The following is a 24,857-nucleotide window of genomic DNA, read 5'->3' as shown; positions in this document are numbered from 1 at the left end:
CACGGACACAGTCAAAATGTGGAACAATGATATCAGACTGCCACTCAGCAAATGTGAAAGGCGCCAGTGGCTGGTCACTAACACGCTCCAAAGCTTACCAGACCATATGAAAGGATGTCATGGACCAACCCACATCCTAGATACTTTTCACGTTATCACTGGAGATAGAAAAGGATGCTTAGGGTACAATGGACAGGGTTCAGAATGCCAAAGCAGTGGCCGTACCATTTATCAGCTAAACATTGAAGGCCTGCAAAAGGGCACATAATTCATTTACTCAGCCATCCTCTGAGACCAGGTCGAGCTCCAAAGCAGGAAGGAAGGTCATGACAACGGCAATTCTAGCAACAAGTAATATCCACGTAACAGAGTGGCAGTCGCCCCTCTTTATGATCTGATTTGAGCCTCACAGTGATACAGTGATGTTGGAATAGTGGATATTCCCATTTTATAGACGCCCAAAGAGGTTCAGCACCACATGTGAGATAGTGAGAGAAGAGGGACTCTGGCTAAATCTCCTGACTCCAAGTCCATGTCCTTGGCATTGCTTCTCTTCAGACCCCCATTGTGAGAAGGGAGAGGCTGAGGAAGGTAAGTTGGTGAATGTGGAAGTGCTTGACCATCATGGCTCAGATTCAGAAGCCATTCTTGCTCCTGGCTCTATTCTTAATGCAGAGACCCAGTTACCGTCGTTCCAACCTTTGATCCTGTTAGTTTTCCTGAGCCTCTGTGTGGCTCAGGAATTTGGACCTTGCTGTTTGACCTCCGGGAAAGCCCGTTGAGGCTGCCGAGGGATATGGGCCCCACCTGAGGACATGCGATTTGCTCTCCCTAGCTTTCCCTTTGCTCATGCGGTCGCCCTCTGCCCAGCCTTGTCTCTCCAGGCGCTGGGTCCTGACCAGTGGCACTCATGTCCCCCCTGAGGAAAGTAAGTGGGCTCCAGCTGTCAGGCACTGAGATGACATCATCAGTGCTCATTTGCATTCCAGTTTTCGACTCATCCCTTTTCTCCTTCTGATTCTTGCTGACCTTTGTTTCCATCGCAAGGTAAATTTGCTGAGCACTCGGCAAGAGTGCCCATTCTTCATCCCCTGCGAGTTGCGTTGCTGAACTGAGTGCGTGCCCAGCTCTTTTCAGGACCATTTTGATAATGCTTTATTCATTAGGCACCATCGGTGAATTGAGAGTCCTAGAAGTGAATTCCCCAGATAACTGAAATTTGGGGTGTCAGATTTTACATTAAGAATTTTGAGGGGGTTGGGGCGCCTGGGTGGCTCAGTGGGTTAAGCCTCTGCCTTCGGCTCAGGTCATGGTCTCAGGGTCCTGGGATCGAGCCCCGCATCGGGCTCTCTGCTCAGCAGGGAGCCTGCTTCCCCCATCCCCCTCTCTGCCTCACTCTCTGTGTACTTGTGATCTCTGTCAAATAAATAAATAAAATCTTTAAAAAAAAAAAAAAAAGAATTTTGAGGGAGACCTACGATGCTTTGCACACTTGCCTGCCTTCTCAAGCCAAAGATACAGATCATAATTTCACCTACTTTAGGCAGTTGAGTATCATCACCGGGTTTCTCACAGAGAGTGCTTGGGTTTGGGGACTTTCGAGAGAGTCTGGTTCATAGCAGCCTTCTGATCTAGCTTGCTGCTCGAGAGAAGCTCATTTGTTGAGCATGCACTATGTTGTAAGGGACTGCTACAGCAATGAGAATCCTAAGGGACTTGCTGTCCAGTCCTCCAGAAGGTAGGAAATTAGAGATTGAGCCTGTTGAGGACAATACTGAATGGGAGCCCTTCTTCATCAAAAAAGTGTGCCCTGACTTTCTGTGCTCAGGCATCTTTGTTCTTCTTTATTCATTCATTTAGCATGACTGTGGGCCAAGTACTAGGCTTGGTGCTGAGCTTCTAAACCATGCATAAACAATTGTTCCTAACGCAGGGGCTTTTCCTCTCTGGTCCTCAGCCATTTTCTAGAGGTTTGGGCTGAGATACCAAAATTCTGACCACCTGACACACCCCAGTTCAAGACAGCTCTTAAACACATATACAAATGTATTTATAAATATGACCCATTATTTCTGGTTAATAATTGCCAAGATCCATCCTCTAGGAAAATGAACAATAAAAATAATATAATAATAAAACATAAGACAAGTTTAAAAGATCCAAATTATTGTTGGACTCCAGTCATTTTGTGAAAGCTCTCAGGCTGAATTCTTGGAAAAAGACATCTTCTTTATAAAAAAAATTTAATTTGTCTTTTGTGGTCTTTTTAACAATAACCTCAGAATCCTACTACTGTCTTTTCCTATTAAATATGAGATTGGTAAAGGAAGAAAAATATCTGGAACATCCAAGTTCCTTAGAAAAAGCATACAAAGTTAATAAATAGGTCTAAAGTAAATATGTGATCATTTCTCTATCTGACCATAAAATAATGCAGATCTTGGGGACATTTTCACACCATTCATCTTAAAATAAAGAAACTGCTCTGTGATAAGTACTTTAAAAATTACAAGGATGTAGGTGTTGTTATGAGAAGTATATACAAAGGAAAAAAGGATCACTAAGTGTGTAATGGCAGAAAGAATTTGAAAACTCCAGCTGTAGATTTTTTTCCATGACTTCATGAGACTTTTGTAAATACACATCTATGCCCCATGGAAATCCCCACCTTCCAGATTAGGGGAGTTTTGTATCCTGTGTCTCTTCTCATCATCTATATGAATAGTTTCCCCTCTAGCTTCATTTGGGAAAATTTTGTCTTTATAGTACTTCTCTTCCCAAGCTGAAATTATGTTGACAATTTGGTGATTTATTGGGATGGTTTTCTGACTAGTTATGGTCACATTTGAAAAGCCACTGTGGTAACAGAATGACATATGAAGACACAGTAAAGCAGATAAGTTATCTCCTTTGGTTCTGTCTTTTCCAACTTTATCTCCAGTTTTATGGTCCTGGCCAGGCGCACAGTAACTAGTGGGCTCCTGGACCTGATAGATTTAGCCTTAGAAAGTGAGTGACTCTTTGGAATTTTCCCACTCATTAGCTATTCACGTAGCTTAACCAAAACCAGCCAATCAATCAATCAATCGATAATTTTTTCTAAGAATCTTAAGAGAATGCTTGAATTAGGACTGAAAAGAGAACGTAATTGTTCATCTCTGTCTCTCAACAGTTGAGTAAGCAGGCTTACGAATTTGCAGAGAAGAGCCATGTAACATTATGCAAATCATTATCAAAGTCCAAAAGCAGGGGTAAATCAGATACAGATAGGAGTAAACTTCATGTATCTTGTTACACTTCTACTTGAAATTTTTTTAACTTATGGAAGAAATGTAAGCTGCCTTAAAAAAAAAAAAAAAAAAAAAAACTACCTTTTCTAGGAATTTGCAGATAGTGAGGTTTTTTCCCAGAAAAACTTCTCTTAGTATGTGTGTGGGCACACACATGTATACACTCGGGCATGCTAGTGGGACTGGGGTGCTGGTAGGCAGCCGCTGCCCACAGCCCGGCCCCCAGCCCATCCGCACACCCAGGCCACAGCAGGGTGAGGCAGCACCCCTAGAGATGGTCGAAGTCTGGAACTAGAGCTAATTACCTCCCTGTCGGAGGCCGTGCTTTAGACAGGCTCAGGAGGGATGACTCTGGATGTTTTCCACAAGTACTTTTCCAGAGTCACCCACCCATACTCAAGAGCTACTAATTGGCTGTCAGCCTTCCCAGAGTTGCTAATCAGAAAGAGTGCTTCACACCTTCCTCAATGGAGATAATTAGTAGTATTTGTAGGAGATAAACAGCTCATAGTAATTAAGGTAATGAGAAAAACTTTGTATGCATTATTTCAAAACCAGAAGTTCAATGGCGTGATACAGATTAGACCCCAAGTTAAAAGCATCTATTAACATGTTCATTTAAGCTATAGCCCCTCAAAATATAAAAACTGGTGATTATATAAATTATTTTGGAGCAAATTCACATTACTATTATACACTTTAAAATAACTGAAGATCAGATTACATTCTTTTTCGTTATTTTGTTGTCCCAAATGTGTTAAACTATCTGATATGACAATAGGACTGATATCAAAACTTTAAATCAACATCTCAAAAGGTTATACTTAGGTTTCAACTTCTTCCCTTTCTTTTTGGAGAATTTTCCATAAAATAACAAAAAGCAAGACAGTAGAGAGTTTAGATTTGCTTAACACATATATATCTCCTGAATAACCAAATATATCTTATTTTACGGTCTAGTGCTATGGCCTTGGAGTTAAAATAATGATTTTTTTTTTTTTAACTTTGTACTCCTGATGAAATTAACTGGGACCACAGGGCCTGAGCGTCTCTATTGAGTGGATACAGTTGCTCTAGGAAATACACGAACATCCATGTAAAATATTGGTGGTGTTCTTCTGAAACTTAGTTCCTGAGGCTCTTTAAATCTTGAAAAATATTAATGTTTTCCTGGAAATATTTTTACTGGGAAGGGCTTTGTTGGGCTAAGATATGAAAAATGGTTACCCCTAAATTTTAAATAAATGTAAAATAAAAAGTTAATGTGTGTTTATGTTATTGCATGTTATAATAGGTCTCCTTCCAGCATTTTGTTCTCTAAGGCGTAGGATGAGAATCATTGGCTCAACACCTGCACTCCTGACCCAGTCCCAAGAGTTCTGGTAAAAATAGCCCTACTGGACAATGTCAGGTGCTCAGAAAGAGTCTTTGCAGACCGTTCAGGAAGACAGCAGCCTGAGGAGAGCAGCAGTCCTCCACTGAGACGCGGGGTAGGAGACAGCAAGCAACCTGGATGCAGACGTAACAAACACCCGTTTCTGTTCTTTATTGCTTCTACAGAAAGTATTTCTAGAATTCTTCTCCACAAAGAAGCTGTTCCAGGGTTCCCTTTAGAAATAGTTGTAGCCAAAGACAATGAATTCCTGCTGTTTCAAGCCTTCTTCCTTTGGAGGACATTAAGGTATTTCTTTAATTCCTCAGCTGATTCAGTACAAGATGAGGTGGAATTCAGGCTGATCCTATAGGCAGCACCTCGCTGAACTTCCCCGTGCCAGGTGCCAACCTTCGTGCAAATATTTGCTCGTTCTCCTAAATGAGATCTAAGACCATTTCTCTCCTTTGAAAGGGGCCCGCTAACACGTCTCTCCCCGGCCAGTTTGAAGGGAGACAGTTTTCTTTGCTCCAAGCAACAGGTATCGTATACCAAGATGCATCATTGTCTCCAGAAGTCTTGGCGGGACCTCCATTCAACTAATAATCCCCAGACCTGCCAAGGGCCAACGTCACATCATCCTTCTAGAAAGGCATGTACTCCTTGGCCTATCCTCTCAGTATCCCTTGTGATATAAGATCATAGAAATGCAGGATTTACATGAGAATCTTCCAGTGTTCAGGCCAAGACTCATCAGGATATTGTCCATGTTCAGAACACCGTTGTGCAGACCAAGCGTGAGCTAGTCGCAGTCCCCGACACACACAGCTCAGGGTACTCGAACAAGCAGCTCACACACATTTCTCACATGCCACCAACACTTCTTGAGCTTCTTTATGTGTATGCTTTAGAAATAATCATATTATGATGCCATGATTCTAGATTCTTTAAAATTACCTCTTCCCACCCCAAGAATTTCCTGGGATAGAAACTTGGCAAACAATCTAACTAACTTCCGGTCGCAACTCTGTAAGGACTTAAATGTAACATTGATTTTAAATGCTCCAATTCAGGACGGTATCAGATGGGTCTCTCACTTTGGAGTTCATTGTTAGGAAGAAGAAATTGAATTGCAGTGGTCTTTCTTTCCCCAAACACTGCCGTGATGTTAGTAAAAGGACCACTTCTGCGATTACATGTGAATGTTTTGGACTGAGAACAGACTCTCAGTTCTGTTTATGATAATGTCAGATCTTTTACTAGATAATTTGTAGTTGCGTATTCCTGTTGTCATGTTGTTCTTAAAGAATCTAACCAAAATACAGAGAGTGCCTCACAGGGTAGGACACTGGGCACTACGTTGTTGAGAGAATGAATGCATGGCTTCAGATGAAATGTTAGACAGCTCGTGGTCTACAGACGTGTCTCTTACAGATCAGCATTTCCTCCAGTGACCTAGGACAATGGCAGTAAGTACCCCACCCCAGTCATGCATCACTACCCTCAAAAGGCTTTTAAAATTTGTTCCAGTTTGTACTTGTAAAGGAGAACAATACTTATTTGTTAAATGTCATGAAACGAGAGGACAAGTGTTAAAATACTATACTGAGTATATCACAGTGAACGTTGTTGTGTTCAGCCAACCTCTTGAGGGGAAATTGAATAGTTCTGGAGTAATTGATAATTTTCATGAGTAAATGGTTTTGTTGAGGTTTTTTTTGTGTTTTAATATTAAATGTTGAGGGAGACATAATTTGAAATGTATACACTTCCAATTTCTTCCATCTAATGTATCATAAATGAAAAGGAAACATAATTTTAAAGGTTCAACATAATTTTTTGTCCCTTGCCTTCTACCACGTTATCTGAGACTTGGAGGACATCCAGTAGACTTGTTTTATCTGAAATATTTACCAGTACTTAATAAACAGCCCTTCTCTGCATTTTCTTTTCATTTGTTAAACTGAACAAAAGTTATCATCCTGAATGTTGTGGGAAAACAGGCTCAGCGTATCTCCTCTCCTGGAGAAATGTGTGCTTGGTGGACGCCTGTGACTGTCTCCTTAGCTGATGAAGCTGTTTGGATAAGGCGTGGGAGCTTTCAAATCAGTGTTGTGGTTCTGATCCTCAAGCCACCCATTTCTTTTTTTTTCCCTGACTTTCTAGCCACAGATCACAGTTCTGATTTCACGCGTTAAACAAAATAAGTATCAAAAGTAGCATTTATAGCACTGTCCTCCTAACAAACCCCTAAAATTCACCAGAATTCACTACCTTGTGATTTTTATGCATTCCCAGGATTGGTGTAGTCTGCCCAAATATATTTTTCCATAACACATTTTTTGAAGGCAAAAGTCGTTCATGAACTTAAATGTCAGGTGAGAACACAAGGTTTTGGTCCAAGTCGATGTGCTCAACATTTCTTCACCCATAGCCATTTCCTAAAGCATGAACACAGATTTCAGAATCCAGCCCTGATCTTTGCCCTCAGACCTCTAGCACATAGACCGAACTCCTTTCTCTGTGGGATAATCTAGAGTATAGTTACTTGAAGGTGATACAGGTCCTCTGTTATGTCTGACATTTGTGGTTGGACTAACGTTGACAAAACATTGGCTGTCTTGTGGCTGAAGGCTGAAATGGAATCAGTATTTTGGGTGACTAATAACAGTGGTGATAAAAGAAAGACCATATAGGTTCGAAAACCAAAGATGTTGACAGTAAATTTTTACAAGAATGTCAGAAAGTGGCACAGCTGTGTTTAATTCACGGCATCATAAAACTTGCCTAAACTTAAATGACTTTTTGATGTTTACAGTTACCTTTCAGAAGGGATACGTGAGTGGTGGAAGGAAATTAGAAATTTTACAGTGGAGGGAAGTTTATATCAAAATTTCAGGGTGATGTTCTTCGCACTGTGTTGCAATAAAAATAGAGAATATGCTACACCCTGTTCATACGTATTTTTGCAGGGAGAATGCTTATCAAAGCATCTCTTGAGGAAGTCATAGTTGCCCACTACCTGTGAAGAGCTGAATCATTGGCCTCTTTTAGCAGATGGATAAAAATTTAGAACTCTTGATCTTAGCAGTGGCAGCTAAAATACTTATTTTAGTCTGTCTTCCATGGGGAGAGTCTGTCTTCCAACGGGAAACGAAACTAGAGAAGACACTGTGAACTAATGGATAGAGTGTTGGACAGGAGGTCAGGAACCTCTATTCTGTTCTATTCCCAGCCTGCTCCTGGGTTGCTGTGTAAACTTAGATAAGCCAGTCACCCTCTCTGTACCTCATATTTTCCATTTGTGGAAACCTAGGTAGAGACATTCCATACTTCACTCTTCACAAAGATACTGTGAGCACCAGCGTCCTCTGAAGAAGTTCATAGTATCTTTTGGTTAAAAAGAACTACAGAAATATGTCAGTGGCCCTGTTCCTTTTGATGACACCCTGACCACCGTCTCATAGAAGTTGTTGCCTATCTGAGCTGCAAAGCAAGGATCATTACAATGGGCTTTGTACTGCATGGAAACCAAGATTGCGACCCTGGAGCCGGAATGCCAGGGTTTGAGTCTTGGGTCCATCACGTGCTAACTCTATGATCTGGGACAAGCAAGCAATCCTAGATTTCCACATCCATAAAATGGGGAAAATGAGAGCACTCATCTCCCCGGAATGGGATGAAGCTTGAGGCATTTTAAAGAGCATTGCAAACATACGGACCCATGATGCACTTTACAGAAGTGTGTAATTTCATCGCCAGGACAAATCTTCATTATTATAATGGCGGGGAAGGTAAAGCATCACCTTTGGCGTTGGTGTCTTCTAGGCTTTTCTTCCCAGAATGGCCGCTCACTCTTCCTGCTGACGGCTTGTGTCTGACTCTGCCACTCCCATTGCCCCTGGGCCCCGAGCTCCTAGTCACTATTATCCATCATACCTGTAATAATTGAAGGAGTGTCACATAGAAGATAGGAAATCCAGATTTCAGAAGAGTTGCAAAATGGAGAGATAATTGACAGTTGGAAGCTATGTCCTGATTTTTACAGAAGATAAATGCAGAAAACATCAAGAGAAATAGAAGAATAGTTAACAATTTACATGTTGTTGATTTAACCTCTCCTGTCTGCTTTCTATAGTGGTAACCATCAGGGAAGTATAATGGGAGGGTACCAAGAAATAAATAAATTACTCAAACGTAAAGAAAAAGAGTTTTTGGATTTTCAAAAACCTAAATAAAAATCTTTCTGTTTCAGGGATTAAAAACATTAGGAAAGTATAAAAGTTTAGGGTTTGATGAAAATTATTGATTTTTTTTTTTACAACTTACTGTAGTATGGGATTTCAAAGATTGAATAGCGTCTAAGAGGTAATCATATGTTTCATTGATTTTTTTTTCTCTTTTTATTATTAGAACCAACCTACATCACAATTGATCCGCCTGCATGTGGGGAGTTATCAAACTGTACGTTGACAGAGAAGGAGTGCATTTATGGTTTCAAACTTGATCACAATGGTTGTCGAACCTGTCAGTGCAAAAACAGTAAGTATACAGAAGATCGTGCCTTTTTTTCTGGGCCTAATAGGGTACTGTCAAAGCATATTATGTGATTGAATATCTTTTTCATTCCTATTGATGACATTCCCTTAGCAACCTGAAAGAAGAAGAGAAAATTTATACCTAACACCCACAAATACATAGTCATTTGGGGGGAAAGAGGTGCTCTTTTATTCTTCCTTGTGTTCAGATACTCCCTCCTATCCAGCTGCATCATGGGGGCAGCCCCCTAGGCTGTGGAGGACACATCTTTCTAACCTCCCAGTCGGTGCTATCTCTGACACCATTGCTGGGGTCATCCAGTGACAAGGCGGTCACCCACACAGAGGCTGTCACATACCACATGTGGCAGCCATAATTCTCAGAATGTGCCTCACGCTGTTTATCCCAGCTCTCTTCCATGTAAATTCCAATCATGTCTCAGGCCCTGTCCTCTGAAACTTTAGACAGAGTATATTGCATTGCTCCCGGGGTGGGGGAGGGGCGATGAATTGCCCTTCATGTTTAAAATGATTTCGAATGCCCCTGATTCTTCTGCTAGAATAAACATCTTCAGTCCTCTCAGCCATTCTGCATGTTACATTACCTAGTTTTTAGAACTTTCTTGGTCCTTTCCATCTTTGACATACGTATAAACCGTCACTATATGTCAGTGGGTGGCCCAGAAACAAACAGAACTTCAGAATTTGATCTGATTTGTGCAGTGCTGTGGTGTGGCCTAAGTTTGCATTAGCACTTTGAATTACACATTATTGGGCAATCCTGAGTTTACAAGTTGCTAGAACCTGTAGGTGCTTTTTACATCAGCTGCTGGTATGTGGTTCTTCATTCGTTCTGTATTTGAATATTTAATTTTTTTTTAACGATACAAATACAGGGCCAAATTAAACAAGAAATTATCCTGAGAATTTTAAACCATTTTCCAACTATTTGGGATGTTTTCGAATCTTCGTAATGTGATAAGCATAACTTGACCGTCCTCACCCAAACTACTGAAGGAAAATAAGTTGTACAGAACCAAGGACAGATCCCCATTGCTCGGAAAACCTTCCTGTAGAATGAAGCATAATCCTGCCTCCCTCAGCGAGGTCCCTCAGCTAACATGTCAGCTCCATCTCCACACGAAATTCTGGAAACACTCCCATCTGTATCTTCTCTGGCATCAAAACACACTGTATTTGTAGCACTTTTGCTGGAAACCCTATTTTAAACATAAAATGAAGTTAGTGGGGCATGGCTTGTTCTTCATGAACCTACAGTGTCATTGCTTTCCTTGCTCACAAATCACATGTTTAACAGTTCTTTCCGAAGAACTTTCAGTTGTGAATGTCCAGCTTGGTTTCTGTAGTTTTGGAATCCTTTGTCTCTTTTGAATTAACATCTGGTGGCCTCCTTGAGTTTTCTGAAATCTCTTTCTGTTCCCTCTGATCCCCCAGACATAGACAGTGCTTCCATAATAAGCAGGTTCTCCGTGAGCCTCTGGATATAATTATCCTGGGCTCCGAGCCTTGGAATTACTTATGTAGATAGATGCTTACTTTCTGATTTATTAGTTATCTTGGGCTTTATGTCCTCTTAACCTTAATTACCCAGCACTTTCTTTTATAAGAATACTTCTGATGAAGAAGACAGACACAGAATAGGAGTTGAGTAATTTGAGTTTTTCCATTCACATGTCCCCATCCCTCTGCCTGCCTCCTGGAGTTGGTGCTAAAACGGAGTTTACAAAACTGTTGTTGGGACCCTGGTGGTTACCATCTTTAAATGTCCTAGAAGCCTCCACGCATCGGGGCTGTCCTGTTTGGAAAACTAAATTCGTTAGGGAGCTGCCTTGGCATCCACATGTGTCTGTGTAACAGGCCAACTTCATTGTTGTTGTTTTGATACCAACATAATTCATATTGTATTGTGAAGAGTTTATATATTAATAGTTTTCAACTGTCTTGAGGTACACACCTCTCTGATCATGGGAGTATACCGGAATTTTTTTTCTGAACTTTTTGAAGTCTAAAAATACAGATTTCATCATGCCTGATCTCCCCGCCTCCCACCTTCACCTGGGCTTTGCTGTTAGGAACTTTTTCACCACGTGGTTATGCTTATATAAGACCCCTGGCACTTTACAAAGAGCCCTTTGTAGTTAAGTCCAAAGAAACCATTTTCCTCCAGTTGTCATTGAAGTGAGTCAAAAATGGATCACTGGCTTTTTGCAGGGTGAGGCTGTTAGGAAAATTCTGCTCTGCCTGTCTTTGCAGTTGTGTTGCCTTCCGGCTTTGTGACAGGAATGTGCGTGTATACTGACTGCCTGGCACCTACAGTTCATTAACATGCCAGAAGAGATAGGTACAGGAGACCGTTGCATTTTGTGTCAGTGGTTTGTTTTTGTTTTTGTTTTTGTTTTTAAGATTTTATTTATTTATTTGACAGATCGCAAGTGGGCAGAGAGGCAGGCAGAGAGAGAGAAGGAAGCAGGCTTCCTGCTGAGCAGAGAGCCCAACTCAGGGCTCCGCTAGATCCCAGGACCCCCTGGGATCATGACCTGAGCCAAAGGCAGAGGCCTAACCCACTGAGCCACCCAGGTGCTCCTGTCAGGGGTTTTTTAAATATAAATCTTTATTGGCTGTTCATTATATGCAAATTTTACTTAGTTGGAAGATAGATCTCTGGTCTTTCTTCCTTCCCTCCTCCTTCCTTTCTTCTTCTGCCTCATATAATAGAGCACCTGCCACGTTCTTGGTCCTGTACTTGGTGTTCGTCCCACAAACATGAATACAGTACAAGATGTCCTCCTGTAACCAATACACTAATGAAATATCACCATTTCAAGTCAAATTCTGTAACTTACAAATCCTGTGAATTCCTGTGAAAGGATTGGTCCTGTAGAAGAATCCAGGCACATGTTCGCACCAGAGGAGGGAAGGAACTAACCCATCTCCCAGGGCCTTGCTGGGCGCTTAGCAGACGTTGGTTGAGCCAGCGAGCCAAGGAGCCATCAGAATTGGGGATGCCATTGGACATCATTCTTATTTAAGATCCCCTTCTGTGTTCTTGCCATTCTGACCACATCCATTTTATCAAACTGAGATTCTTGACCTAGGTTAGTCTCTTGCCGTCTCACTTGCTGCCACCTGGTACCTAAGGACATAATTAAACACCAAGTGGCATTTGTCGATTTGTCTGTATCATACAGAAGTGTGGTCATCAAGCAGTCTGTCCTCATTCCCGTGTCATTGTGACCTGACACCTCTGGAAGCCACACCTTTAGGAGGGGAGTTAGTAAAGCAAACCACCCAGATTGTTAGTTGTCAGACCCCCGTCAGTGTTCACCCCTCACTCGCCTCCCAGGCTCTGGCAGGAGACTGAGCCACATCTAGCTGATCATGACAAGTCGCTTTACTTCTCAGAGGCTCCGTGTCCTCCTCTGTAAAGGGCAAATAATAATACCTAACTAATGGGTTATTCTGAGGACTGAGTAAACTAATGAATGCAAAACTAGCTTTACTAGCCAACATATGGTAATTGTTACTCTGTTTACAGAAAATGATCGCTGTTTTACAATCCATCCACTCCTGAGTCAGCGCAGGCTGGCTGATTTGGAAAGCCCCCGGCTTCCCCACCTTTGCTCCAATACAAACCTGCCTCTGGTTCTTCGTGTCCTCTGAGGACACTCACACAAACAACTTCCCCTTTATCTTTTAATTTTAACTGTCAGATATTCTCATTCTCTTTCACCTAGTTTTAGAAAAAGGAAACTTCCTTGCACTAAAAGATGGCATAAGTGTGTTCTCTTTCCCATTGCAGCTACTTGATAAATACTGAATTTGTCTGAATTTCTCCCCTACATAATTTTTGTTTGCATCCATCCAACAAAGCCCATTTCACATGCTGTGGCCCTAACCATCCATACCTCAGTTTTCTGTTAGGGATTAGACCTTGTTTATATAAACCACAGGCATCACGATTGCTTAAAATCAGACCATTGCCCAATAGATAGAAATTTCTCCCCTGTTCACTGCTTTGTTATTCATTCATCCTTTTTTCATCTAGCATTTGTTGACTGCTTACCATATGCCATGTACTTAGGGATATGAAAAAGATAAAAATGGACTTTATCCTCAACTAATAAGAAGCTGTAATGATATTGCAGTTTAAGCATATTATACACAACCACTTTTAGATCGAAACTTTTAGATTGAAATTAAAACCCAGTGTTAACAACTCCTTCAAAAAATAAATGGAAGGTATAGGACAAAATATTCTCTTATGTGAACATACCATAGCTTTGCTACTTTAACCTGTAACAAATAACATTCTTATACCACTGCCCAGCAAAGTAATGCATCAAAGGCATACAGAGAATTTAAATTATCCCTGACTCATTTTCCCATATTTAGAATAAAGAAAAGAAATATAGGGGCACCTGGGTGGCTCAGTGGGTTAAAGCCTCTGCCTTCGGCTCAGGTCATGATCCCAGGGTTCTGGGATCGAGCCCTGCATCGGGCTCTCTGCTCAGCAGGAAGCCTGCTTCCTTCTCTCTTTCTGCCTGCCTCTCTGCCTACTTGTGATCTCTGTCTGTCAGATAAATAAATAAAATCTTTAATTAAAAAAAAAAGAAATATGGTAGAAGACGTTTAAGTATAAGAGCTACAAAAGTTAAAACTGAAATCATTTCAGTATACTATTAGTAACCTAATACTTTGTTGATATAAGCTATTAATAACATTACTTTTTAACCGAATAGACACGCTACCCTTCAGCTTACCGTATGAACTAATGTAAGTGACATCTGTATTGATTAAATTCCATCCATCTTTTGGCATCTTATTTTCTACAACTTTAAATCAAGTGGATTTGACTGGATTATTTTTAACTTCTCTTCCAGTTTTAACATTTTGTAATTCTATAATAATGCTTTTATTTAGAAGCTGATGCAGGCGTAGCAAATTAATGGTAGCCAGAAGAGGAAGCCTTCCTACTTTTCACGAAAAACTTATCTTAATCTGGCATCCAGGGAAGGTTGCAGCAACAAATACAGGGAGGCAGACTCCAGGCTTCCATTTCGTGATGACTCAGAGCCAAAGTCATAACTAAAGCCCAGATTCAAGACTGGGACAAGTATTTGTAGTGTTGCATTTCTTTATTTAATCATCTCAGCACCTTTGTGGTGTTCCTAACTAACAGGTTAGTGGGAATTACCAGTGTCCACGAATATAGACAGAGAAGGGACACGGTCATATTGGGTTCCGAATGTAGTTACGTGGTACTCGCTTAACCTGAAGGACAGGTACAGTTGTGTCATATTTTGGCCCCGGGAGCTAATAGCACTTTTTCTCCAGAGTAAACAGAGTTGACTGCATAGCTGCTGTCAGCCGACTGTGACACACAGGCTATGTACTTTGCCGTTACTTATCACTTTCTCTTCGGTGGTAATTCTCCCCAATAGATTAGGAAGCATTTTTAGATCTCAGTAAAGCCATAATGCTAAAAAAATTCTGAACGTAAGGCCACCATTCCTTCTTTCTTGCTACCTCGAGTGATTAAAGCTCTTCAGACAAACTTATAAACCCCCACTCACCTATAAATAAAGCATTTCTGCTTGGTTCTGCTCTTTATGTAAAGGTTTGCCTCGATGATACATTTATCAAGAAAAATTCGTAATTGATACATGGACCTAGGACCACCTTATAGTCTTTAATATTCTTCATTTCTGAGCTAGAAGATGGTATTTTGAGATGTGTAGCAAGTGCCAGTGTTTTCGAAGATTTTAAGTACTAGCAGAGTAAGTTTTTCCATTTTGTTGTTTTTCTCTTACTATGGCAGCCTCGAGAGTGGAGGAGTAAATAGCAAGAACTTTGATCGATTCATTCATTCAGCAAATGTTTATTGAACGTTCATTCCAAGCTAAACACCGTGATGGCACATAGGCTGTATAAAGAAAGAAAATAAAGCCCTACCCCAGAGCCCTCTTCTGATAGGGAATAGAAAGGAGACAGGCCCGGTCCACAGTGTTGTGACTTAAAAATTCATGGGATAGAGAAATAGGCTTACAACTTTGAATTCAGTGTCAGAGGAAAAAAGGTGGCTGTGAATGTCTTCTCCCTCCTTCATCATCCCTTAATGATGGAAAGAAAGGAAAACTGATGACCTTTCAAGTCCTATAATTACAAATTTTTAAATGAGCCATTTAGAATTTTGCTTTTAAGGTTGCAAATTAGTAATCAGTTGCTTCGCAGTGTGATACAGACCCACAGGGTTATATTAAATATGTGTAATGAAAGGTTTATGATCAGGACAGAGTAGAAAATTATACCATAAATCACATTTTCCTCTCTAAAAGATAGCAGGTTAAATGTTCGTGTATTGCCAGCTAAGATTCACAAAAAGATGCTCTCTTAAAATATTTGTGCAAAACCTGAACCCATCTCACCTATTAATTGTAGTTCAGGGCCTAATTTTAGATGATAAACAAGGTTCACGTGTGGAGGGGATACATGCGTTCTGGTTTTCTTAGTAACATGCATTATTTATAATATATACGCTTTAAGGGCATTCAAATAAAATACAAATTCATTATTCCGACAAAAATAGTCTCTGCTTCCCACCTTGCCGGCCCATGAAGAGCAGTAATCAAACATTGCTGCACTCTTGCCGTCGCTATGTCAATCTCTTTACATTTCACACCTTTGGAAATCTTCCTAGAAGACGTTGGTGAAGCTGATCTCTCCAGTACTTCCTTTCACCTGCCACCCTAGCTTCCCTCCCTCCCCTCGCCCGGTGTTTAAAATTCTAAAATAATGTTACTGCTCACTAACAGAGGACAGCTACACATCACACCAAACTCTGCTACCAGAGGAGAGTTTGAACATTTCAGATGGTGGATAAACTTTAATGTAGACGTTTTGGCACATAACACTTTTTAGTCAATTAGGCTTATCCAAAGACGTGGCTGTTCGTATCGGGGTGGATATGAAAATGAAACACTGTTTCACTCTGTATCATGTTGTTAGACTTGTTTCTCTTTAAAGAAATGCTTTAGGCCGCATACATTGTGCAGTGTCCCAAGATCATATGTAAAACTCCTAAGACAAAACATTGTGTGAACATTGAAGAATGTGTGTTATCCTAAGTGTTTAGTAGGAGCAAAATATATAATGTCGTTGGGGTGTAAGTGTCTAACTCTCACGTTTTAACAGTAAATGGTGATCAGTAGTTTGAGGAACTCATAAGAGCAAGTTTCATGAAAAAACAGCACTCGGTCTCATCCACACCTCCGATGTTGTTACCAGCCTGCTCTTGAGCACCAGATGGAGATACGCTGCAGAAATCTATTTTTCTGGGCTTTATTTTCTGGATTCTGGACTAGTACCAAGATGTGGAGTTACGTTGGGATTACCACGAAATGGCGGCTCCATAACTTTTAAGCATTCCTCATGCCATAGTACAGTCCAGTATACAGTCTAGCGTATAATGTAGGATAGTAAAGTCCAGGATAGCATTCACGTCTGCAGAAGAGGACCAGAAGACTAGGGGCAGGTCTGGACGTGTCCACGAGTTCACCAGCACCTCACACCCTCCGCCTCTCTTCACAGGGGAGGAGCTGTGCTCGGGCCTCAAGCAAGGCTGTACCTTGGACTGCCCCTTCGGTTTCCTGACCGGTGCCCACAACTGTGAGATCTGTCAGTGCCGCCCACGGCCCAAGAAGTGCAGACCCATAATCTGTGACAAGCATTGTCCGTTTGGATACCTGTAAGTATTTCTTAATCCAGAAGCTTTCTTCTTAATTATCCGTCACTTAAGGAAACGTCCAAACTTATTTTTGTTAATTGTCTCGTGCGTGTGTGACAGGATCAGAGATGCGTGGAGTCCAGAATACCTGTGCTCCTTTGTTCAGCGAGTCAGAAAGCAGCAAGGGGCGGGTTTTACTCTTACTCTTTGATGAAAGTGGGCCAGAGACTCGTTCTGCCACTGTCCTTTGGGCCTCTTCTGTGAGACTTCCTCATGGCAAGGGCCTTCGGACAGGGCCAAGGGTAATGGAATTGTCATGAGACCCAAGTATTGCACGTGCCGCAACTTTTCATTACTATCCCAGTGACTATATGGTGGTAATTTATTTACTAATGTGTACTTTTAAATCAGCGGACAGCCACTCATTGGCCATGCGGAACGTGCTTATTTGTCACACCTCCCTGTCTTATCCTGGGGCTGGTCTATGGTTTATAATATCTTTTTCTTCATGTAGCAGTGCCTTTTACGTATTTCCTTAGAGATAAAAACATGAGTTATATTTTCAAAAATTCTTTGTTGAGCCAAACCCCATGAAAATCTAAATTATTCCAGGGGGGGGAAGGCAGTTCACATTTGTTTAGAGTCTGTACTAACATCTATTTCTGCCTTTGTATTAAGATAGTTCCTTAAAAAATTATCTTTCATAATCTTGCTTTATCAGTTTTTCTCCTTAAAGATTTATTTATTTATCTGAGAGACAGAGAGAGAGAAAGGCACACGCATGTGCGCACAGGCAGGGAGCAGGTCAGAGGGAGAGGGAGAATCCTCAGGCAGACTCCCCGCTGAATGCGGAGCCTGACACGGGGCTTCATCTCCCGACCCTGAGATCATGACCTGAGCCAAAATCAAGAGTCAGCCACTTAACCGACGGAGCCACCCAGGCACCCATCTGCCTTTGCAATTTTTAATATATTTGTGTAGTGCTAGTAATTATGAGGAATGTAGATTCATCATCTCATCCCTGCCATCTTTAAGTTACCATTTTTATGGTTCCTCTTAGGAATTCCAGTTTAGCGGGGATTGGGGAATCTTAACTCTGATTTTGGGATAAATGGAGAATGTTCACTATCCTTAAAATGTCCCCAAATTAATAAACTGTCATTGTTCTTAATCCTAAAATATGACTATGATACCAATAAAAGTATAATTATTTCTTAGCTTCACTTCTAACGTACAATAAAGTATTATTATAGTAAAAGTAACTATAACCACCTGCTGCAGTATTATGACAGCTCAGAATCAAGGTTCAAATCCAGCCTTCACCTTGGAGAGCAATCCCTTAGAGGACTGTGGAGTCCATGTCATGTTCCTGTCCGTGAGCATATTCAGGAGGACCAGGTAGACCACCACAGACAAATGAGGACTTTATCTTCTAGAATGTGTTTCAAGGACTGCATCTGAAGGAGAAATGTTGGCCAGACACCATATGGGAGTGTTGGGATAAAGGTAGCCTTCCGTGCCCCTTACCCATACCTGCTGAGTGGTCTGACTCTCTGTGTGTGCAGCAAAGGTTTCCAGAAGGGGTGGGCAGACAGGTGGATGGGTATCTAAAGGAACGAACAACAAATCAGGTAAAGCCTTGATAGACCTTAAAAATGACTTACCTGTCATGGGTATGAATAATTCATTTAATTCGCTCTTCTCATCATGTTGACCTAAATATATAGACGCTAGCACTCAGCTCTCATTTCATCTAGCAGATTGTGGTTTAATTGTCACTTGGACAGTGGTATACCAGGGTTTCCCATAGATCTGTCTCCTCTCAGAGTCTCTTAATTTATCCAAGATGAAAAAGAACAGGGGTGTGTGTGTGTGTGTGTGTGTGTGTGTGTGTGTTTAGTTGAACACCACTGTTGCCACTTGGGGCTGTTTGGGATGAGATCTGAGGGTAAATAGAGTAACTCCTCCTTGTCTGAGGCCTAGTAAGCCAACTAGGGCAAAACCTGCAGAGGAGATGCGGAGCCTAGGAGAAGACTCAGTCCAGCGGCTGGTGGACAGGATCCAGAGTAGGCCCCTCTGTAACAGACAGGGACGTTCTCCTTTGACAGAAGAGAAGGAGTGTTTGTTAAGAATTTTTTTTTTCCAAAAAATCTTCACTTGAACTACTGTGATGTATTTCATAAACGCATATTTATTTATTTAACATCCTCTTTCCAATCACAAAATTTAGGCACTGTAGTTTATTAAAGTGCAGCCTTTTCCTTTTAACCCACATGCTTCTTTATATCCTGTGTACGGAGCGCTGTTCAGCTAATACTCCTTCCCAGCTCGTGAGATCATGAGTGTACTTTGATTGCAGGGCTTCTCAGAGCTTTTATTCTTTATTAGTCTTGGTCTGGCATTCCCAGGTCTGTGGAGCCTCAGGTTCTCCTTCTGTCTGTTCTGAGGTCAATAAAGTGCTCATCAGTACTGCTACTGGTGGGGCACTTGGGTGGCTCAATTGGTTAAGTATCTAATTTCAGCTCAGGTCATGATACCCGGGGTCCTGGGATGGAGCCCCGCATCAGCAGGGAATCTGCTTGTCCTTCTGCACCTTCCCCTGTTCTGCTCGCTCTCTTCCTTTCTCTTTTTCAAATAAATATTTTAAATCTTAAAAAAAATATATTTCTACTGGTGTCTGAAATTTCTCCAAGATTGTGGTCATGTGAGGAAGGCTTCCCCTGACAAAAGGAGGACTTTCTCCCCAGTGCTGGTCCCAACATTGACCCAACAGTCTGTCCTTCGCCATCCCATTCATGGAGTTACGCATTCATCTTTTTTATATTACGGTACTACTTTTCCTAATTAAAACAACAGTCATGTCTTTGGGGCTCCGACACTCACATCCCAGAATCACATCACTCCTTGGGCAGTTCTAAACCTTGGCCACAGGAGGGTGGTGGTCATGGCCATGGACAGCTAATTACACATCACTCCGCAAGTTTTTGAGAGCATAAGTCAAGTAATTCTGCATAATAGTAGTATCCCTTCAACGATCCTTGGTCTGAGTGCTTGATCATCACTTGAGACTCGGATTTTCTGACCTCTGACATTTTAATTACCCAGGAAGAATAAGCATGGCTGTGACATCTGTCGCTGCAAGAAATGCCCGGAGCTCCCGTGCAGTAAAATCTGTCCCCTGGGTTTCCAGCAGGACAGTCATGGCTGCCTTCTCTGCAAGTGCAGAGGTAAGTGTGAACCCATGACCCCCCCCTTCCCTCCTCAGAGCAGCCAGGGCTCAGACACAGAGAACAGAGGACATCATGTAAATGGAACTGGTTCAGTGACAGTTGTCTGCTCAGACACAAATGTCACTCTCTATGGTCCACCCCTTTTCTTTCCATCTCATTGGTATAAGACCTCAGAGTAGAATTTAAAGCAAGCATGAAACAGACAAGCACATTTGACCAAATGAATGACCTCTTAGTTCTTCAGTTTTACCCATTTTAGGAACATTAGCCTAGAGCACCTTTACCTTGACCCTCCACAGAGTCCAGCAGCGGCTGGATATAGTTGATGCCGCAGAGAGCCCTTTCTGGGGCCCGTGAAGGCGGGTGTGGCTAAGCAACCTGCTTGTCTATTTTCTGGTAACTCCGTTTTCCATGAGAATTTAAACTTTTGAATGAGCACACGCCAGCCTCCGTCTCCACATACGCACAAATCCTGGGCATACATTTTGTCTGGGTCTTCCCTGTTCGAGACGTCCCTGAGGCCCCGCAAGCGTGCACCCTGACTGCCATTTCTGCTCTGACCCCAGCTCCAGCCTGGCCGCTCACCCCGGGGTGCTTTGGTTGTCAGCACGATCCACAGATTCAGGAGTAAAAGATCCTGCAAGTTTTTCACGTGTTTTTTTCAAAGTTAGGCAGTTTTCACCCTTAGCAGTGTTTTTAAGGGGTCAGAGTAAAAAAAATCTAGTCACTGCTTTGATTGTTGCACTGAACAAAAATCTGTTAGTTTCAAGAGGCCCAGGATTTTCCCACTGGGTGACTACTAGAGTGATTATTCTCCATACAGTAAACATATGTGTACCATTTGCTATGAAATCCATGCTTGTTTACTGTACAAAATATGAGGAAGTAGAGGGAAAGGGGTAAAAATCAACTGTAACCCTGTCAGAGATTAGCATATTTGGAGGGTTTTTTCCTATTTTTTCTTTTCTCAAAAGTGAGAGCCTGTTAAATTCTTTTCATGAGCCTTTCCCGTGTCATGAACCATCCTTTATACCCGTGATTTTCGGTGGCTGGGTCGCATTACCTGTGAGGACACTACAGGCTGTTTCTCCTGTGCAGTAGCTGCTTCTTTACCAGGCTGCCTTCTGTCTGTCCAGAGGTCCCTGCTTCAGCCGGGCCACCTGTCCTGTCAGGCACATGTCTGTCCATGGATGGCCATCATCATAAAAATGAGGAAAGCTGGCATGATGGGTGCCGGGAATGCTACTGTCACAATGGACGGGAAATGTGTGCTCTGATCACCTGCCCGGTGCCTGCCTGTGGCAACCCCACCATTCATCCGGGACAGTGCTGCCCGTCATGTTCAGGTAAAAGCTGGCTGCCATCTTGTGCGCTCCCTAAGCAAATGACTTCTGCCTTGCAGGGCCTCATCACATCTGTGACTCTGGGGGACACGCAGGGGACGACCCTTGGAGCACACTCTAGCTCTCCGTGGCTTTTGTCAGCAAGGGCCACAAAGTCAGCCAGGTGCTATCAAAGATTTGCCAAAGACCAGAGAAAATGCTCAAACCCTAAAATGACTCTCCTCGTTTTTTGTTGGTTTACTCAATGATAGTGGTCTTTGAACTGTATTTTTGTAAAGGTTTGCAGACCTAATGCTCTTAAACTCCAGCTCTCCGTTTGACAGATAGTATATTAAGGCTGAGTGTTATAGTTAATTGGAAAGGATTGATGCTAACTTTATTCCATAAAAGCTTATTACTTACAAAGGAATATTTGAGAGGGAGAAAATTATCAAAGTCTTTGGCTGTTGCCCCTTTTTAAATTAATGGCTGTGTGGTATTCCTGCCAAATGGAGACATTTAGAGTGCCCACACGTCCCAAACATTTAAAATCCTAATGATGGTAATCAAGAGATGTTGCTAGAAGAACAGATGAGATTATATAACTCATGGGGGTCTGAATTATGGTTGTCAATAACAGTAATTATTACCATTATACCTCATCTAGTGCCTCAACATAGTCTTACATTTATTATTCCTTCCTCTCTGCAAGCTACTTGAGTTAGGGGAAGATGCGCTCAGGCAGTTTTTCGTTTGGAAAAACAGACATAGAAATACTAGCTCTCTTACCCAAAGTCAAATAGTATGCCCGAAGGCCAGGGAGAAATGAAGTCTCGTGATTCTTGCATCACATCTTTTAAAGTTGGAATGGATGTGCTATCAGATTTCAGAGCCCTAATTACTTCTCCTCTGATCAGTCCTGCCCCACATCCCCCTGTGGGTGGATCCATCTATGCAGTGGGTTCCATCAGGAACCTGAAACCTGCCTTTCTCCAGTAAGGCAGGCCTGCCATGAGATGGGAGGTGGCCTCGTCTGCCGTGACCAGGGTGAGAAAAGGGACACTTGATGTCCCTGTTAGCTCTGAGTGTCTACACCCCTCAGTAACTAAGGTATCAAAGTGACAGCCCCATACCCCTGTAGAGGATCAGATTATCATGTTTGTTTTCTTTTCCCCATAGTTCAGTCCTTTGTGTCCATATTGAAAGTTTCCTTTTTCACACATTTTGTTAGTTAAATATGAAAAACCACTAGTGTCCATTGACACAGAAGATAAATGAGCAGTTTAATGAAACAACTCTGTGTTAACTCTTTGGAGAAGGAAAAATCATTTGTTCCAATGAAGACCCCATGCTTTAATTTTAGGCCTGAGTGTGTGGAGTGTGGATTGCACCTGGGTCTTTGCTAAACTTGTACTGAGTGAAGAGGTCTCCGCCAGACTGGTTCAAATGCAGAGACGTTACTAAGAACAGATGATGGACTTAAGAACTAGAAGTCAGTGGAACCAAAACGAGTTTTCTCTGTTACAGAGATAAGGAAAATTCTCCTGTAAACACACACAGGATTATTGAAGTATTATTTCTGGTGGTGAAAATCTAGATATACATGTATAAACACACACACACACACACACACACACATAGATATATGAAGATACATAGGTATCCATATATATTACATTCTTCTCCTGAGAGACCCCAGAGCTGTTGCATTCAGGGATTCCTATTTAAATATTTTCTCCCCTTTTCCATTCAGGGATCAGCTGTTTTCCTTTCTGGGATAGGTGAGCAGCTCCTAAACTCTCCTGATAGAAGATTTACCAAATGATACTGTTTCTCAGGTCTTTTCTCTCTCTCTCCGTGTCTCCTGCTGCTCTCGTGTTCGCCCTGAGGCACGGAGTATGGCAGAGAGGTGAGCGAGAGAAGACTCCCACAAGCACGCATTGCTTTCTCCTGGCCACTTCCCTACATGTCATTGTGGAGAGGGGCGGTAACTGAGGGTGCCTCTCTCAGTCCTTTGTGAAAGGAAAAGGCAGTAGCAGTAAGGGAGACTTTCCTAACGTTAGTTCATAGCTGCTATTTCGAAGTTTTTGTCTTCTCTGTAAACCACCTCGTCCCAGCACATTTTCATCCCGATTTTCTTCCTCTCCCCTTGGCTCAGCACTGCAGGGTTTGCTGGGTGGCTTGTGCACATCAGCCCTGGCTCTGTCCCTTCCCCGTAATATGTTCACGCAAAGCTCCAGTCTCTCCGTGTTCCGTTGAGACAAAGCTGTAGGCACAGTTCCCTTCTGAGCTGGAAATCAGCCCACGCCACCGCATGTCATCGGAGTGCTTGACTCTCGTGCTGACCACCACTTTGGATGTCACCGCAGGGGAGCTTCTCAGAGATTCCAGTTCTGAGCATCCTTGCGCAGACAGCGTAGCTGTCCTGCAGCCCGGTTTCCACTGAGCCCCAAGCAGGAGCTGGCACGGTGTCTCCGGACTGCTCCTTGGCAGGCTTCACCACTGTCAACGTTCTCTTGACATGCTTGTTGTATTTGGATTACCCGAATATGCTTAAGGTCCTCCTACTGCTTGTTTCCCCGGCACAGCCTCAGGGCAACTCCCAGCACCTCTGCAGACATGTAAACATTCAGTTCCCTATTATTATCATCTCACCAAGACACCAAAGTCGCCTCTATTCAGAGGAAAGAAATCATAGTTATCGTGGGTCTCTGGGCCTTGACTGCTCCTGATGATGACATCGCCAAGCAGATGTTTAGTCTCAGGTGAGGGTTTCCAGACTGTTGATTCTGAAAGAGCATTCCTGCTCAGTTTGCTGGTGGCTGGTCTCAGTTGGGGAGCGGCCCACTCAACAGCAGGATGGATTTCCAAATATCACCGTCCTCAGGATCTCAGAGCTAAAGAAGAGGATGGGGCACAGATCAGTTGGAAGTCGAGTTTAATCTGGAGGCATAGCTGCCGTGATCCAAAAGAACAGTCTTGGGTTCAGATTCCTTGTCTGGCCTTAATACTGAGACCTGTGTTGTTCATATGTAAAATAGGAGCCTAGCACTACCTTACAAGGTCAGTGTAAGGAATAAATAAATAGAGCACTTAGCATGGAAATTGGACCACAGTTAGCATTCAGTAAGTGAGAGATTGCTATTCTAGACACTTCCACACAGTCAGAGCTGCCCTAAGAGGCCCTGTTCTCTTCTGGACAGGAAGTGTCCTCTCCAGGTAATTGAATTCCCTTATTGAATTCTGTCATTGTTGACAGACTGGAACCACTTGAACCTCCCTTCTTGAAACCAGCTCTTCTACTGTCGCCTTCTGTTGTGCGCACAGACTGTTTCCTCACTGTTGTCTTGATAAGAGCAGA

At 42.3% G+C, this 24,857-nt stretch overlaps 1 protein-coding gene across 5 annotated transcripts in view; it reads left to right on the top strand.

Moving 5' to 3' along the window:
• The window catches only part of CRIM1 (cysteine rich transmembrane BMP regulator 1), a 185,926-nt gene that overhangs the window by 126,503 nt on the left and 34,566 nt on the right, over positions 1 to 24,857 (top strand). For 4 of the 5 annotated variants that reach the window (XM_032881883.1, XM_032881882.1, XM_032881886.1 and 1 more), the window contains 4 exons: positions 9,076 to 9,204; positions 16,809 to 16,965; positions 20,050 to 20,171; positions 21,311 to 21,520. In XM_032881883.1, coding sequence (XP_032737774.1) covers positions 9,076 to 9,204; positions 16,809 to 16,965; positions 20,050 to 20,171; positions 21,311 to 21,520 — 618 coding nt within the window. The remainder of the gene's footprint in view (positions 1 to 9,075; positions 9,205 to 16,808; positions 16,966 to 20,049; positions 20,172 to 21,310; positions 21,521 to 24,857) is intronic. The other variant, XM_032881884.1, reaches the window with a different exon arrangement.

The sequence above is a fragment of the Lontra canadensis genome, unplaced genomic scaffold (assembly GCF_010015895.1).
Source record: "Lontra canadensis isolate GAN:19392208 unplaced genomic scaffold, GSC_riverotter_1.0 scaffold78, whole genome shotgun sequence".
NCBI lineage: Eukaryota > Metazoa > Chordata > Mammalia > Carnivora > Mustelidae > Lontra > Lontra canadensis.
Note: the sequence above shows the minus strand (reverse complement) of the source record. Positions and strands in the feature narration are given on the sequence as shown.